The following is a 15,779-nucleotide window of genomic DNA, read 5'->3' on the forward strand; positions in this document are numbered from 1 at the left end:
CACTGTAATTTTTAATACATAGAAAGCAATATGTTTTCCTTATTCTTGATGGTAGGAGCAGTTGTGACATTCCTGCTTATTTTTTTTTGCCAAATTTAGTTATGAGAGCCATATCCAACAAGGGAGCAATCAAGTTATGGCACCCAAATTTTAGTTGCATGTAAGAGCTGTATCAGACAGGCGAATAATGGATGATGACACTAGCTTTGCCTAGTATTGACAGGTGTGATTTCACACTAAAAAAGCTGTGCAGTAAAGCTTAGGCAATTACATTAAAACTAATAAGTGTATGTAACCACACTTGTTCAGAATCAATTGTGGCAACCAACTTGGCCAAGTGATTATTACATTCCACTAGCAGTGTCTTATGTCTGTTATTTACCTCCATGCAGAAAGGGTGCGTGTTTTGTTTACTTTCTGGGAACACAATATTATGATATTACTTGTTTGAATCGTAATTTGTAATTGATATAATGCGAAATGACCAGTTTGGCTGGTAGATTAAACTACTGCTATTTTGTAAACATATGGTTGGAAATAAAATTAATGTCTTCTGATTTCTAATTTGCTCTTTGCAAGAGTATACAGCTTGGCTTTAACTCTGCTTGTGAATACATAGAAGAACTTAAAAAATCCAGGCTCATGACTCACATCACATACAGCCAACAGAGGACCAAAGGTCTGTTTTGACAGAGAAGGCAGACTGAGAAAAGAATATCCTACTAACTCACGCAGAGAAACTGAGGTAGTCAAGATCTATTTAAAATGAATGGGGAACAAGGCGGGGGGAAGGAACAGGGAGGCTGTTTACAATGTATTTGAACTCTTTCATTTGGTGTTTTTGTTAGGAAAGAGGTCTTGTCCTCCTTCCTGTGTGCAAAAGGAGGAAGTGGAGTGGCACAAACTGGTTTTCAATGCTATATGCTTTCATGATATCTTGTCACGGTATGTTGTGTATATGATATTAATGTAATTATAGATATAAATGGGTAAGCATACACCTACACGTTTTCTCCTTCAGACATTACATATTCCATATTTTTTTCCTAGAGCTTATGTACAGATTATGGGATACAGTGGTAGCAGCAGCATGTACTATAAGGAATTTAGAGGACTGAGCAGAGAGTCGCTGTGTTTCCTAGTGCTGTTTTAAAGCTGTTTTCATCAGGGTTGTGTTACTGGATGCCAACTGGTGGCCTGTTCCGCAGCTGTGAAGGACAGCCTTTCCTAGGGGGCAATATTTCTGTATGCCTGGCTTACTTTATGCTGTATTCCTAAACCACCTTTAATGAAATTTATTTTTAAAGCCCTATTTTAATATTAGATTGGGAATGCTGTTGGTGAATTAGTCTCCGATGTCTTTTAGTCTTCAGCATTTTGTTCTGCTCTCTGGCTGCTTTTACTCTTTCTTGCCCGCTCTGCCTGGGCTGGAAGTTGGCCAGGAGCGAGGCAGGTCCTCAGGCTCTTCTGTCATGGTGCAGTATTGAATGCTGGATCTGCTTCCCTTGCCGTGAGGTAGCAGGTATAGATTTTCTGTGACCTAAGTGCCATTTGTGTTGTAAAGTTGCACTGTGTTTCGCTGGCAGAGCAATCTGGGATTAATCAGCATAAGGAGGCAGTGAAGTCAGTGAAACATAGCAACAGAAAACTATCCTGGGCCGGTTTTTATTTTTTTTTTTTTTTTTTAATAGAGATAGATAGTGAGATAGCTCCATGGGTTTTCACAGAACTATCAGAACAGTGAGCGATACATTTGGATGAGCTCAGGTAATCCAGATTGTGAACTGCCTGTTCTCAATCCAAGTTAAACTAGTTGTGCTGGCTCACACCGAGCGCTTCACCGGACAGCAGCGTTTGCTCCCTGAACCCCTCGGTGATGAATACCACCAGCGTGTGCTCCCACTCCAGAAATGCCACTCCTGCGATCTTCCCGGACTCTCCCACCCCGAACAACGGCCCACCGGCCTCCCACTCGCTTTTTCCCGACCCTGCCTTTCCCCGCAGCCAATCGGGGCAGCGCCAGCAACATGTGATGAGGAGCAGGAGCCGGAATGAGCGGCCCGGCCCCGCTCGGCGCTGACAGCCCGGCGCTGCCCGCGGCCGCGCTCCGGCCCGCCGCGGGTCGGCGGCTGCTGCTGCCGCTTCTCCTGCTTCTCCTGCCGCTTCTCTCCTCTGCGGAGTTTCTCCTTCGGAGCAGTTCGCCAGACCGTCGGTTCCCCGGCCCCTTGCAGGCAGCGGTTTTGTTTTCGTGCCTGAGAGCAACACTTGGAGAGCAGTTCGGGCGTGGGAACGGAGCGCTGGGTCCGTCCGGCAGCTGCGAGCCTGCCCTGGGGCGCAGAAGTTGAGGATGCTGGTGAAGGTCTTGCTTTAGGCGATTTGGGCGCTCTGGACGTGGAGGTGTAGCAATGTACCTTTTTGGCAGCGAGGATTACGAAGCGGTAAGATGTAAACTAAGGCTGTGTTTTGTTTTGTTTTGTTTTGTTTTGTTTTGTTTTGTTTTAAACGTTATTTACTTTTAATGTTTCCTGTCTCTCAGAATTTACTGGGCAGATTTGGATTCCTGTCAGTGCTGTGCTTTCTGTAGTTGGGCTTTAGTACTTACCAGTTGTATTGCTTTTTAAAAAATGACATTTTTCTGCAAGTTCTTCAAGTAGTGAGATACGATTTATTTTCCATGTTTATTGCATTTTGGTAATATTGAAAATATTCAAGTACCCAGTAGTATTAAGCAATTCAGGCTTTGGGTTAAGCAAAACCATGCTTCCAAATAATTCAGAATTTGACTCATACTTGGTGATGTAGATAGACTACAAGTAGCTTACAGAACTGCCCTTAATTGTATGTTTGTGGGTACGTTGCCAAACTGTTTCTTTTGTACAATTCAAAACATGTCATTGCAATGTAATGTTCATCATTAAAGCTTGCTTCAAAAAAAAAAACAAAATAAACCAAACACTGACATTAAGATCTGACACTCTTTACTTCAGTATTTGTGTAAAACGGCATCAGAAATATGTCCATGATGATGAGGAGAAAAACACAAATAACTCCACATTCTGCGTGGCATTGGTAGCTGACATAAAAGTTTGCGGTTTTGCAGCCTGAGGCTCATGTGCTACTTCATAAGCAAAATGGATGGATTCTTCCACCCACGCACCACTCGTGACCGAGCAAAGACCCGAGGAGCTTTGGGGAAAAATAATGAGACCAAAAAATGTGAATGAACTCTACTATTGGACATCAAAATAAATTTCATATGTTAAAAAGTGGCACATTCTTTGCATATAACTGGCAATTGCAAATGTTTTGATTATTGAAGTTGCTCTTTGAAGTATGAAAGCGCCTTTTATGGCAGTCTGGGTTCTACAACACGTTTCAATTTAGTTATTTTGGATTTTTTCCTAATTTTTTTTCTTTTTAATTCCAACCAGCTATGTTTTTGAGATGCAGGAAATATAGAAAAAGTTGTTGAGGAAAATAATTTAAACACAGCTGTCTGCACATTGAACTCATTTTTGTGTTCGACCCACACAAACTTTCCCAAAACAAGCAAGGCAACTGAAAAGAACTTGAGTTTCTCCAAAGCAGCAAACAACATGGCATTGCAGTAATTATTATATGGACTGGTTACTTGTTTATAAAAATTGACAAGTAAATGAAAGTTTCCAACTTCAAAGCTTTTAAAGGACTGATTTATTTTTCTTAATCCATTACATCTTTGTCTCCATTTGTAAGGGGTTGCGAATCTCTCATAATAGATTTCTAGATTTCTGTCTGGTCTCTACATTCCATTATACCCTGTGTAGTTACTTGCTGGTTTGTATAGAGGGTGAAACTTTGGGTCTGAAATTTTAAAGTACCTTTTTCTTCTTAGTTTTTCTTTAAAGCAGGATAGTTCAGAGGAAAATATGGATGCACATTTTTCGTGTTATTTTGGCAGCCAGACTTACCAAGATGTTTGCTTTACTCAGTGATAAGTAAAGTAGAATTCATGGCCTATATAAAGATTGAAGAACAGTTTTATTGTTCAGTAAAAGATAGAATCAATGTCAAACTTCTGTTTGCACAGATCTGTAGTCCACGAAGCCATATGCTCTGCACGGTAGAAAAGACATTTGTTTTATCTTCCCACACAAACAATTACTTGTGAGTCACTGAAGGACGAAGTGAGTGAAAAGAGTGACAGTGGAGGAAGAATTGCAGGATTTGATTTAAAGTTCACTATTAATTTCAAACAATTTGAAATTAGTTTGAGGCATTCTAGCTATGCATATAAAATTTGATTTTAATCCTAGAAAGGAGATTATTGATAAAATGAAACATAGAATGATTCAAACATCTCTTAGAGGAGTTCAATAAAATCCTCTTTAAAAATCCAACCCTTAAATACAGTAATAGAGAAAAAGAACTTTCTTTGGTCATCATGTGTATTTTATATGCACACATGTATGTCCACATGAGCACACATACACATTTGCAGAAACTTGAGCTTCTGAAGCAATATTGTAACTTAACAGGGAAACTCCAGAGACTGATACAATCAGCTGTTGCATGTGGTGTCCTCTTTTGCTTTCTTTTTGTTCCTGTGTATAAACAAGCTTGGATTATTAGCTTACTCTGACTACATACTAAGTCCAGATAACTGGCAGCACCAGCAATCAATTTTTAGGTCATCTCTCATAAACCCTATCTGAACAAAGATAATATTGCTTAAGGATGAGTTATCAAAAGACAATGCAGAAATTTATGACCACTTCGTATTAAAAAAAAGGTGTTATTTAATAACATAGTGACAAATGCTATATTTTTGAAATCATCAATAAAACCATGTGGCTGTTTGAATGAGTTTTTGCATAAATGTCCCAATTTGGGACATTGCATTTTAGTATTTTAAGCAGATACTTATTAACCTCTTAAGAAATGGTGGAATAAACATATGGTATCTTTTGTGATCTTTTAAGGCATTTTTTTATGCCATATGCCTGGAAATGTAAAGTTGTTTGAATACAGAAAGCAATTTAATTTCGTAAATACAGGAAACTATAAAAACTCCAGACCAAACAATCTCATTTGTGGCTACAAGTTTGTGTAGGGATTTCCCTGTTTGTTTGCAAAATCGACCTTGAATAGCAGCACAGAATTGGAATAGTTCATCAAAAATAGAGAACAAAGTGGGAGCTCCTTTTCAGGGCTGGCTGGTAAATTGTACTCTACATTAACCTCCCAAAGCAAAGGCATCTAAAACTTACTCCCAACAGCCTTTTGAGTCGATGCATAAGGGGTGATGGAGATCTAGGACAGTGCTTGCATGTTTGGGGGCCCGGCCAGAGCATTCCCCATAGCTGCAGAGGTGCTTTGCCTTGGCTGTGGGTGCTGGGCATCTCCAGTCATGTCCCACCATCCCACCGTTGCCTTTGCAGGAAGCCCTGGGTGTACGTTTGCAGGCCAAGGCTGGCAGCACCAACATGGGACACCTTGGCATTTTACCTCTCCTCCCTCCTCCCAGTCTTTCCCAGTAGAAACTTTGAGCTCTGTTGTAGTAGGATGGTCAGGCATTGCGAGGGTAAGTGTAGGATTAATTAGGATTTATGTTGAGAACGACCAAATTGTTGGAAAATATTTTGTAGCGGAGTAGTTCAGAGTCAGGGAGGAGTTTTCTTGAGAACTGGTCATTTAAGGAAAATAATTGAATTTCACTCACTCTATTGCATCAAATGCAATCTTTACAAGATTTATGAAGAGGTCTTAATAATTCTGGGAATTTGATTGTGATGTCCAGAGCAAATGTTTTGGTTGCCTTGGAAATGCAGTATTTGTCAGTTGTGTTCTCTGGGCAAAAGTTGTCTATTTAAATTAAATCTTCACTTCCCTGGGGTTTGCCTATGTCCTCCTGCAGGTGGGAGAACTTCTTATGGAATATTAAGTTTGATGTTGATAGATGCCAGTTACGCCTCCTGCAAGGTGGCATTATCTTCTGAAAAGTATGAAAAACTGTCTGCTAAATTTTTAAAGGAGTGGAAGATCTTGAAACAGCGAAATGATATTCAGTTTTGAGAAGAGTTACTTTTTGAGTGCTATTTGTGAATGAGACAAACCCCAATTCTTTGTGCAGCAGGCGTGCTGCTGATAGGGCTAATTTTGCTGCATGACAGGAAAACCCCACTATTTTAGAAACGTGTTATTGTAAGTCCTAGAAATCAGTAGGGAGAACACATTGATGTGTTTTCAGTGTTTACTCTGAGTCGTCACTACTTACCTTGTTTCAGAAATTGAGCGAAGGCAGAAAAGATAGTAAGGATGTTGTTTAAGACTGGAGAGAGTCACGTGTAACTGTTTGCAACAGTATTTTTTGTCATACTGTGGATTAACATAGGAATATGTCTGAAAATCATAATCAGGATTGCAAGCAGAGTTCTGCAAATTTCCTCTGGAAGAATGCTCTAAAATATTAACCCTGAGACTTTGGAATTGCTTTCCTTTTTCCTTTTCACCTTAGGTCAACCTAAGGCATCAACATCTGATGCTATGTTCAGATGAGTAAGTTGTATGGCACATGTGAGTGTAACTTGAAGTATAGACTTGAAAGGTAGGAAAATTCAGCTTCAGAGATTTGTTTCAGAGTCATGACAAATCACTTGACGTTTTGTTTATTTACGTTTAAATTTTAGGTGATATTTTGTCCTTTTCTGGTAAAGATAAAGGTTTAACTTTTTAAAGCTGGTAAGTTCCTTTAAAAATATGTGCTTTACACATAACAAATGCTAGTATTTAATAATTTTCAACTACAAATGTTGTACATGTGTACTAGGAATGGAGTTATTCATGCCTAAAGCAGGGTGATTTGTGAGAATTGCTCTATGTGAAAGACAGATGTGCTCACATCCAGAGCTGGATGTGAATCTGTGAAACAGTAACCCTGAGCAAGCCTTTGCCCGTTGATTCTCTGCAGCAGCCAAAGTGTAGCAGCAATACAGATTTGCTTTCCTAAATTGGAAAAATGAGGGTCATGCTGTGTGGCATCGCTCCCCATGACTAGCTCAGAGATGTCTCAGCTGTGTTTTAAGCGTTGTGTATGAGTTTTGGGATCCCCCCAGGGGAAGCCTGGGAGAGCTGCTAGCTCTGATTGTGTAGCAGAATGTCTCCTGAAGTAGTTTCAGTTTAGGATAGTGAAATGCTAGAGAGGAAAGCCTTTATAAACCCATGCAGAGACTTCTGTGTTAACTCCCAAGACACCCAGTGTGCTTTCCAGTTAATGATTTGTGCAACTGTAGTAACCATACTTTTTTTCCCAAAACACGTTTAACCTCCTGTAGTGTCTGTGAAGCAGATTCTTTAATAATGATATGACTGTTTGAATCACAGAATCATAGAATCACAGAATGTTAGGGATTGGAAGGGACCTCGAAAGATCATCTAGTCCAATCCCCCTGCCGGAGCAGGAACGCTTGGATGAGGTTACACAGGAAGGCGTCCAGGTGGGTTTTGAATGTCTCCAGAGAAGGAGACTCCACAACCTCCCTGGGCAGCCTGTTCCAGCGTTCTGTTACCCTCACTGAGAAGAAGTTTCTTCTCAAATTTAAGTGGAACCTCTTGTGTTTCAGTTTGAACCCATTACCCCTTATCCTACCGTTGGTTGTCGCTGAGAAGAGCCTGGCTCCATCCTCGTGACACTCCCCCTCTGTATATTTATAAACATTAATGAGATCACCCCTCAGTGTCCTCATCTCCAAGCTAAAGAGACCCAGCTCCCTCAGCCTTTCCTCATAAGGGAGGTGCTCCACTCCCTTAATGAATGATCTTTGTTGCCCTGTGCTGGACCTTCACATAACTTTCCTCTCCTTGCCTCATTTCTTTAATTTGAATTACACTGATTGAGAATGGAGCTTTTTTGATTGTTGAGAGTATACCAGAGGGGTTTACACTATATCTGGCCTTCCCCTGCCTCTGTCCCTGTGATCCAACAAACAAACAGGCAAGAGAAAGGTGGGGAGCTCTGTGGAGGCCATAGTTGGAGGCACTGAGCTGTAAGTCCTGTTAGGTACTTGAGTCTATGAACTGTCAATCAGCTGTCCCTCATGTAGAGCACAACATACCTATATGATACTGTAGCATCCTGGGGTATGTGAAGCTCTCAAAGATTAAAGACAGTGTTCTCCTTTCAGGAATTAACTTCTAGAAATAGATATTTCTGACAGCAAATATGAGGCAAAGTACTGACTACAATTAGCCTGGATCCTTTTGTACTGGTTTAGTGCCAAGTGGTGTCTGAAGGCAGTGGAGGAAGGGAATGAGAATACCTCTTACCATGGAAGCGGATCACAATTAACATGCCATGTTTGAGAAGCAGGTTCATATCTGAAGCACGCATGGGAGAGCCCCTGTGAAGTGAGCAAAAGTCACATAGTTTCTAGCTTTTAGAAACCAGCCAGCTACTCCAGGTGATGAAATAGCAAGGGAGTTTACATCTGTTTACAGAGTAGAGGGGAAGAGATGTAGAGCGTGGAGATTGGCCTGGGTTGGCAGGACCAGTGCAGTTCACCTTACAAATGTGAAGGCAAAATAGCGAAACCAAAGTATTTACACTTGGCATTCACACGTGGTGTAGGTGAACAGCCTTGTGAACACTTTACACAGAATCACAGAATGGCAGAATTTGGAAGGCACCTCTGGAGGTCATCTGGTCCAACTGTCCTGCTCAGGCAGGTCCACCTAGAACCAGCTGCCCAGGACTGTGTCCAGGTGGCTTTTGAGTATCCCCAAGGATAGAAACTCTGCAACATCCCTGGGCAGCCTGTGCCAGTGCTTGGTCACCCTCACTGTGAAAAAGCATTTCCTGATGTTCAGAGGGAACCTCCTGTATTTCAGTGTGTGCCCGTGGCCTCTGGTCCTGTCACTGGGCACCACTGAGAAGAGCCTGGCTCCATCCTCTTTGCAGCCTCCCTAGAGTTATTTATGTACATTACAAAGATTCCCCCTGAGGTTTTTCTTCTCCAGGCTGAACAGTCCCAGCTCTCTCAGCCTTCCCTCATGTAAGAGAATCTCTAGTCCCATCATCATATTTGTGGCCTTTCATTGGATGCTCTCCAGTATGTCTGTGTCTTTCTTTTACTGAGATGCCTGGAACTGGACATTCTACTCTAGATGTGGCCTCACCAATGTTGAGTATTTTGTGTTTTTTATTGTAGGTCCTTCCTTTTCTTCTCACCATCATCTTCCATCTCGTAGTAAGTGCTAGTGGAAAAAAACAAAGGGTGTGCATGAGTGAAGAGACCCATCTCTGGATGCCCTCCATCAAACTGCTTGAGGTACATCTGTACCTCTTGGCTGATTTTCCATTTATGAGACAGCAGTGGGAAGGAGGGAAGGAAGTCTCTTGCACAGTATCTGGGAATAGTTTGCTTCTACTTGTGTCGATGTCACCAAGTCTGGATGAAATCTTTAAATTGATTGGTCTTGGTTTCAGCTTTTTTTCCCATCTGAAGGAAATAAATAGGATAACACAACCTACTTCCTGACAAAGCACTAATGAATCTCTCTGGAGAGTTTACCTCACTGAAGTGAACCAGCATGAACTTCTGAGTAATAACTTTGTGATCGATGATACTTGAGTTTTTTTCTTATTGTCATCTGCTCTACAGGTCTTGATATTGAAAATAGAGCTATTTTCCAGTGAGGAACTTGAATGAAGCCTAACGTAGCCACAACAGGAGATGCCAGGAGGGGCAGAGCTAATTCATCGTGCTTCTCTGATTCACATAGCTTCTATGTACTTAATTATCTTGGATTCTTCTGCATGCATATGTATGTATATGCTTCTAGGCTTTTGAGAATTTTTTACAACTTGCTACCTATTACACCGCATGTATTCATACTTCTTCCTTACTTAGATGTCAGGAGACTTACATAGCTAGAGGAGTCTTGTTCTTAAGGATACTATTGACGTGCCTTTTAAAAGTCATCAATTTCTAACTCTTGGGTTGAAGCTCTACATGGAAAAGTTGTAGCTGTTTAGAAGGAGGTAGCTTGAATGTCTCTAGTTAAAGAAATGGAACTTGTATATGCTGCACATGAATGTGGTACAAGAAAATTCCAGATCTTGCAGGGCCCTCAACGTGGTGCCTCTAACTATAGAGTTATTTTATTCTGTTTTCAAGTTAAGTATTTGTGACATGCATTTTTATGTCTATGTTTTTCAGTCTGTGGATGAATGTAAGTTAGCAGAACGGGTACGTATGCAGGATGTTTTATGTGAAGAAATGAAATGGTGACTCCCAGCAGCACGTTTGAACCAGCACGTGGGCGCTGTCTGCCACGCGTGCCTGCCCGCTGCGTAGCCCGCCTGATTTAGGTGCGCTATCCTGGTAGCATAGCTACTTTTCTCCCATCAATGGTATATGAGGTGGTGTCTGGCAGTTTAGGTATCTCGTTGCTCTCTTGACCTTTCAACACTATAGTAGTTACAACAGCTTAGTTAAGTACTCCTAGCAGGCAGACTGGATATTGCACAGTGTCATTTTGATAGGAACCTTCCACACAGGGGAATCAAGGGCCAAAAATTCTGTTTCAGATTATCTGATCTGAAACTTCTTTGATAATCCATCCCTTCCTCCTTTCCCCCACTTCCCTCCTTCCCTCCTCTTAATTCTAGAAGCAGGTAGACCATTATAGGAATTCTAAGCATAGTAGGTCAGTTTATAGGAGCAAGGCTGATACATGCATAGCTGTTATTAGAGTATTATAATACCTGTTATTAGCCTATTATAATATAAGTGTATAATTATATTGCAAAGCTATTCCTTCAAGGAGCAAGTCAGTGTGATAAGAAAATGGCCTCTGCACATCTTTTTTATGAAGCGTATTTGCCTGAAAGTAAATGGGAAACTTATTTTTTTTATTCACTGGAAGTAATTAAGGTTTTTTTTTTCAAGTGTATAAATTGGCTTTACTAAAACTGTGCTGAACCTGGTACCATTGTATTTGTCTGCTCATGGAAGGAGCTCAGCTGTCTAATCTTTGAGGCTAGAGGTCATATAAGTTATTAATTTATTATCTTAACATGTTAGATTACTCTTAGAATTCTCTTACATAGGAGATTAAAAAGTAAAATTCTGTTCAAAGTTGCAAAATTTCCATCCGCGGAGATTTTCAAAATTCAACTAGACAAGGCCCTGAGCAAGCTGATCTGGCTTTGAATCTTGCACTGCATTGAGCAGGGGATTGGACTAGGTGTCCTGTCCTCCAGATGTCCTCTTCCCAAACTATTTTTTTCTGTGATTCTGTTCAGAGAAAACAGGCTATACAGAAATCTTACTGGCACCTAAGTAGAAATTCCCATGTTTTATAAGTCAAAACTCGCTCTTTGAAGTCTTCATCTTGTCCAGCAATTCCCCATGATTTAGCTGCCATTGCTGAAGGATGCCATATATAATTTTGAAGTTTCAGGTCTCTAATCTGTAATTCACTATGATTTTTTTAGCTTTCATCTGCATTCCATATAAATATAGTGATATATCTATAAAGTGAGATCTGAAGGACAGGGGCATTAGATTGTGGCTCAAATATAGTCAAATTATCATATGTATCGTATTGTGGTCTACCCCAAAGTTGTGTTCTCTTTCCCTTAATTGTCCTGTGGTCTTTCTAAGATGAATTTATTTGTATTGTTTACTGTAATTCTGTTATTTACTATATGAGCATACTGGCAAGAATATAGGTGGCCTTCTGTGTACTTAAGTAAAACTGTAAGGCTCATTATAAATGACTCTAGTACCATATGTGAAATTTTTCTTTCACTGATTGTCATTTCTCTAGAACTTAACAGCCTTTTTTTTTTAAATAATCACCAGATACATCTGTTGCTGATAACTTAAACTGATTTCCCTTCTGAGTATAACAGTTTTCCCATGCACACATGAATGTTATCCCCCTCTCTCCATCAGTAACATAGATTTGTAAGAAGAATGAATAATTTTCTTCAGCTGTGTCTTGTTAGTACAAAATAATGTTCTGATGAATTTGGATCCAGAGGTTCAGTGGAATTCGCAGGCAAGAATATGTGGGAAATGATCTGGATGGGACTGTCTTCAGTGTGTTGGGAGGGAGAAAATACAATCGAACTGATACCGTTTCCCCTAGCCATTGCTGCCTTGTCAGCACAGCAATAAAATCTGAGCTCTTCTGTAATTGAATGACTCCCAGTAAAAAGCATACATTTATTGTGCTGTTTCTCTGAGGGCTGTTTTAAATAAACCTGGACATCTGTGTTTGTAAGTGTGCTGGTAGAGATTAGTTCTGCCATTTACACAACATGTTTTGTGGATCAGCTTGCCTTGTGACAATTGTCAGTGTTGCCTCTGCACTTCTCTGGTAGATTTTATGACGTGAATGAAATGCTGTTTGGTTTAAATAAGGTCTATTCTAGCATAATCAAAGAGGAAACAAGAAGGAACTGCTATTGAGATCACAGGCTATGATGATTTTGAAAATGAACAGAACTGAAAAATGCTGATGTCTTTTCAAATCGTAAAAAAGATCCATGCCTGCAGACAGCTAACAGAACACAAGACTACATTTCTGTTACTGTGCCAACTTCAGCAAGAAACATTTCCTTTTCTTCTGCATGTGGAAAGAAACAATAAGCCATCGTTTTTATTTTACCCTTTGTAAACTCAAAAACTTCAAACAGGAAGGGAGATGCTAACTCTATGAATTACTGCTGATTATAGATAGAATAATTATTACAGAAGGAGTGATGGAAGGAGAGCAGTGCAAACCTAGAGTGAAATTCTGGTTTCCTTAAATGAAAGTTTTCAATACTTTGTAATAAGTGATTCAGCTTAATTGAAATCAGTTGAGAATAAAAACACACACATATAATTAAGATACTAAATTCCTTTTTTTTTTTCAAAATGGAAACGAACTGGAATACTGTTGAAAGTCAGGAAGAGTCAGACTTCTTAGAGCATGAAAAGCCTGTCTTGCATTTAATGTTCACTTTTAACTTTAACGTGGCCATGGAAGCCAGCATTGTGTCTCTGGAGAATGTTCAAGAGGGTTTGAGTACAGATGTATTTGAATTGTGGTATAGCATCACATATACAATGTACATGGCTACCAAGTAGACAATAGGTATGACCTGGAAAAGATGATGTGTCTTGGGTTTCTCTATCATTTGTAATTCTTATATGTCCGTGAACACTTTGAGAACTCACTTCATGTAGAGCAGTGTAAACACAAACTGTCGAATGCTTGTTAGCAGAAAAGCTAGTTGTGGAATTAGTTTTCTGCCTATATACTTCAATTTGGAAACTTAGAACCACTGGATATTTATTGGCTCTAATGGAAAACTGCATACAGTACAGAGATGGAAGTGGTTAGGTGTCATAAAAATGCATATTGTTTTAAAAAAGGGAGTTATTAGCTTACTAACTCTCCTTGTAGTGCCAGGCATATAAATACAAATAACATTGAGATAATTTTTTTGTTTGACAGTATTTTTATACAGTATTTTCATCCTAGAAAAGATATCTTTCTGCTTTTGTGATCTCTGCTGCTGAACTGGAGAGTGGCAAGAACTAGTAAAAGTTCAGAAATGCTTGCTGGCCTGCTGTCCACCTCTTACATTCTTGAAATCTTTCTCTGGTATTTCCCCCCTGAAAGCCTTGTCCATTTTGCTGCTTTGTCACAGGTGCTCCTCTTCTGTGTGGTACAGATGATGCCCATCATCCACCTACCTACTTTCTGCTGGCTCCTTGGTCACTCTCTTCCTCTGTGTTCAGGAGTCTCATCCAAATAATAATGGTCTTTCTAAGTAGCACAGCAGAAATCTCAGTGACATCTTTGTCATATTCCTGTCGCCTCAGCAGGAGTCCAGTGGTGATAGCAGCAGTGGTAGAATTGATAAGTTTGGCTGGTGATTCCTTAAGCAGAAACTGATTCGCTCATAAACTGGAGGAAATATGACTTTTAATTGAGCATAACTGGATGAGTTTAAGGAAAGAATTAATTTCATCTCCTGAAAATGGAACAGAGATGAAGAAGCAGGTATTGGCCAGTGCAGTTCCTGAAGGAAATAAATTATTAGGGGTGGCATACATGGGTTCATTTTTATTTCTTCAGTGAGAACACAACATGTTTTGAGACTTTAAAACTTGCAGAACTGGAGTTTCCATTCTTGTGTCTTTCATTCCTGCAGGTGCTGGAGACTCTCTTGTGACCAGAAACTTGCTAGGGATATGTTGGAAGGCATCTCTTTATCTGAGGGGTTTTACAAAGTTGATTGATCCTGGTAGCATATTAATAACGTTGCTTTACAGCAACGTGAGGCATTGCTTGTCTTAACATTTTTGAATGAATTTTACTATTGTATAGCACATCTATAAATGCAGGTTTTACAACAAGTATGTTGGCTCTTTTCTGATGAAAATTCTATTATATTTGCAAAGTCACAGGTTCTTTTGAAATCCTGAACTCTTGAGTCCTATATGAAGAGGACCACAGGCCAGGGAGGTGATCACACCGCTCTGCACCGCACTCACTAGAACATACCTGCTTTACTGGGACCAGTTTTGGTTCCCCAGCAGAAGAAAGATGTAGATAAATCAGAGTGGCTTCAGTGAAGAGCCCCCAGAATGGTTGGCCTGGATCACTTGGCCTGCAGGGCCAGGCTGAGGGGCTGGGGCTTGTTCAGCCTAGAGACGTGATGGCTTCAGGGGAAACTGAAACCCTCCAGCATCTACAAGGAGGTTACCAAGAGCATAGAGCCAGGCTCTTCAGAGGTGCGTGGTGGGAGAGCAAGAGACAAACACTGAAAATTGAAAGAAGAGCTGTTCAGACTGCATATATGATAGGAAAAAACATCTTCACCATGAGGGTAGTGTGTCAATGGGACAGGTTTTCACAGAGACGTTATGCAGAGTCTGTCCTTGCAGATTTTCAAGACCAAACTGGATAAAATCCTGAACAAGCTGGTCTGGTCTCACAGCTTGAGCAGGAGGTTGGATTAGAGAGGCCACCTGAGGCCCCTTTCTGCCTGAACTATCTTGTGGTCCTGAGCACAACATGTAGGATGTTGTCATAGCTCTGACACAGGGTGCTCACTCATTCTTTCTTAAGATTTTGGGTTTATCATCAAATCAAACCTGTAGTTTGTGCCAATATTCAGTATTGCAGCAATAGCTGAAAGAGCAACCAGTTGTCCAATATTTGGTGCTCTCTCTAGAGGAAGAAATGGCTCAGCAAGGCATATGATGTAATGTGCTGTCCTGACCCAGACAAAGCCTGTTCTGAATCAGAAAGAAGTCTGTTCCTGATTTTTATTTTATGTCTGAAAACCAGAAAATGCTTGGACTTGTAGGTTGCAATAATGTTAAAAACCAGAGTTCACTCATTATCCTGGAAAGTGCCTGTTGTCTTCTACTAAGCTTTGAATGTTCCAGAGCACAAAAAAATATTCCAACATGAGTTAAGAAAGGTCGTAAGACCATGTACTGCTTTTATGCTTGCCTTTAATTTTTCTATTGCAATTCATTTATATTTTATTTCCCTTCAGGTTAGCATCTAATCAGCATCACCATCTTCAGTAGCTGGCATGTTTCTGTTTCCAAATTGCTTAAAACATCTACTCCTCTTTTAAACTTCTCATCTTTATTTAAACAATCATATCTCAGTACTGCTAATATAAAAACATAGCACAAGACGTGTTTTAGCTGTAATGAAAATATACTTAGATTTATACATTATTAGAGATTATATACTGTCAGATGGTTTCCCACAACCTT

At 40.2% G+C, this 15,779-nt stretch overlaps 1 protein-coding gene across 4 annotated transcripts in view; it reads left to right on the top strand.

Moving 5' to 3' along the window:
• CACNB2 (calcium voltage-gated channel auxiliary subunit beta 2) overlaps positions 1-15,779 on the top strand; it is a 240,112-nt gene that overhangs the window by 128,880 nt on the left and 95,453 nt on the right. Inside the window, exon 1 of one of the 4 annotated variants that reach the window (XM_082045806.1) lies at positions 2,287-2,438. The exons of 2 other annotated variants lie outside the window; for them this stretch is intronic. In XM_082045806.1, coding sequence (XP_081901932.1) covers positions 2,406-2,438 — 33 coding nt within the window. In that variant the 5' untranslated portion in view covers positions 2,287-2,405. Of the gene's footprint in view, positions 1-2,286; positions 2,439-15,779 lie in introns of those variants that run through there. One more of the 4 variants, XM_082045808.1, reaches the window with a different exon arrangement.

Source organism: Streptopelia decaocto, assembly GCF_964273445.1.
Source record: "Streptopelia decaocto genome assembly, chromosome: 2".
Lineage (NCBI taxonomy): Eukaryota > Metazoa > Chordata > Aves > Columbiformes > Columbidae > Streptopelia > Streptopelia decaocto.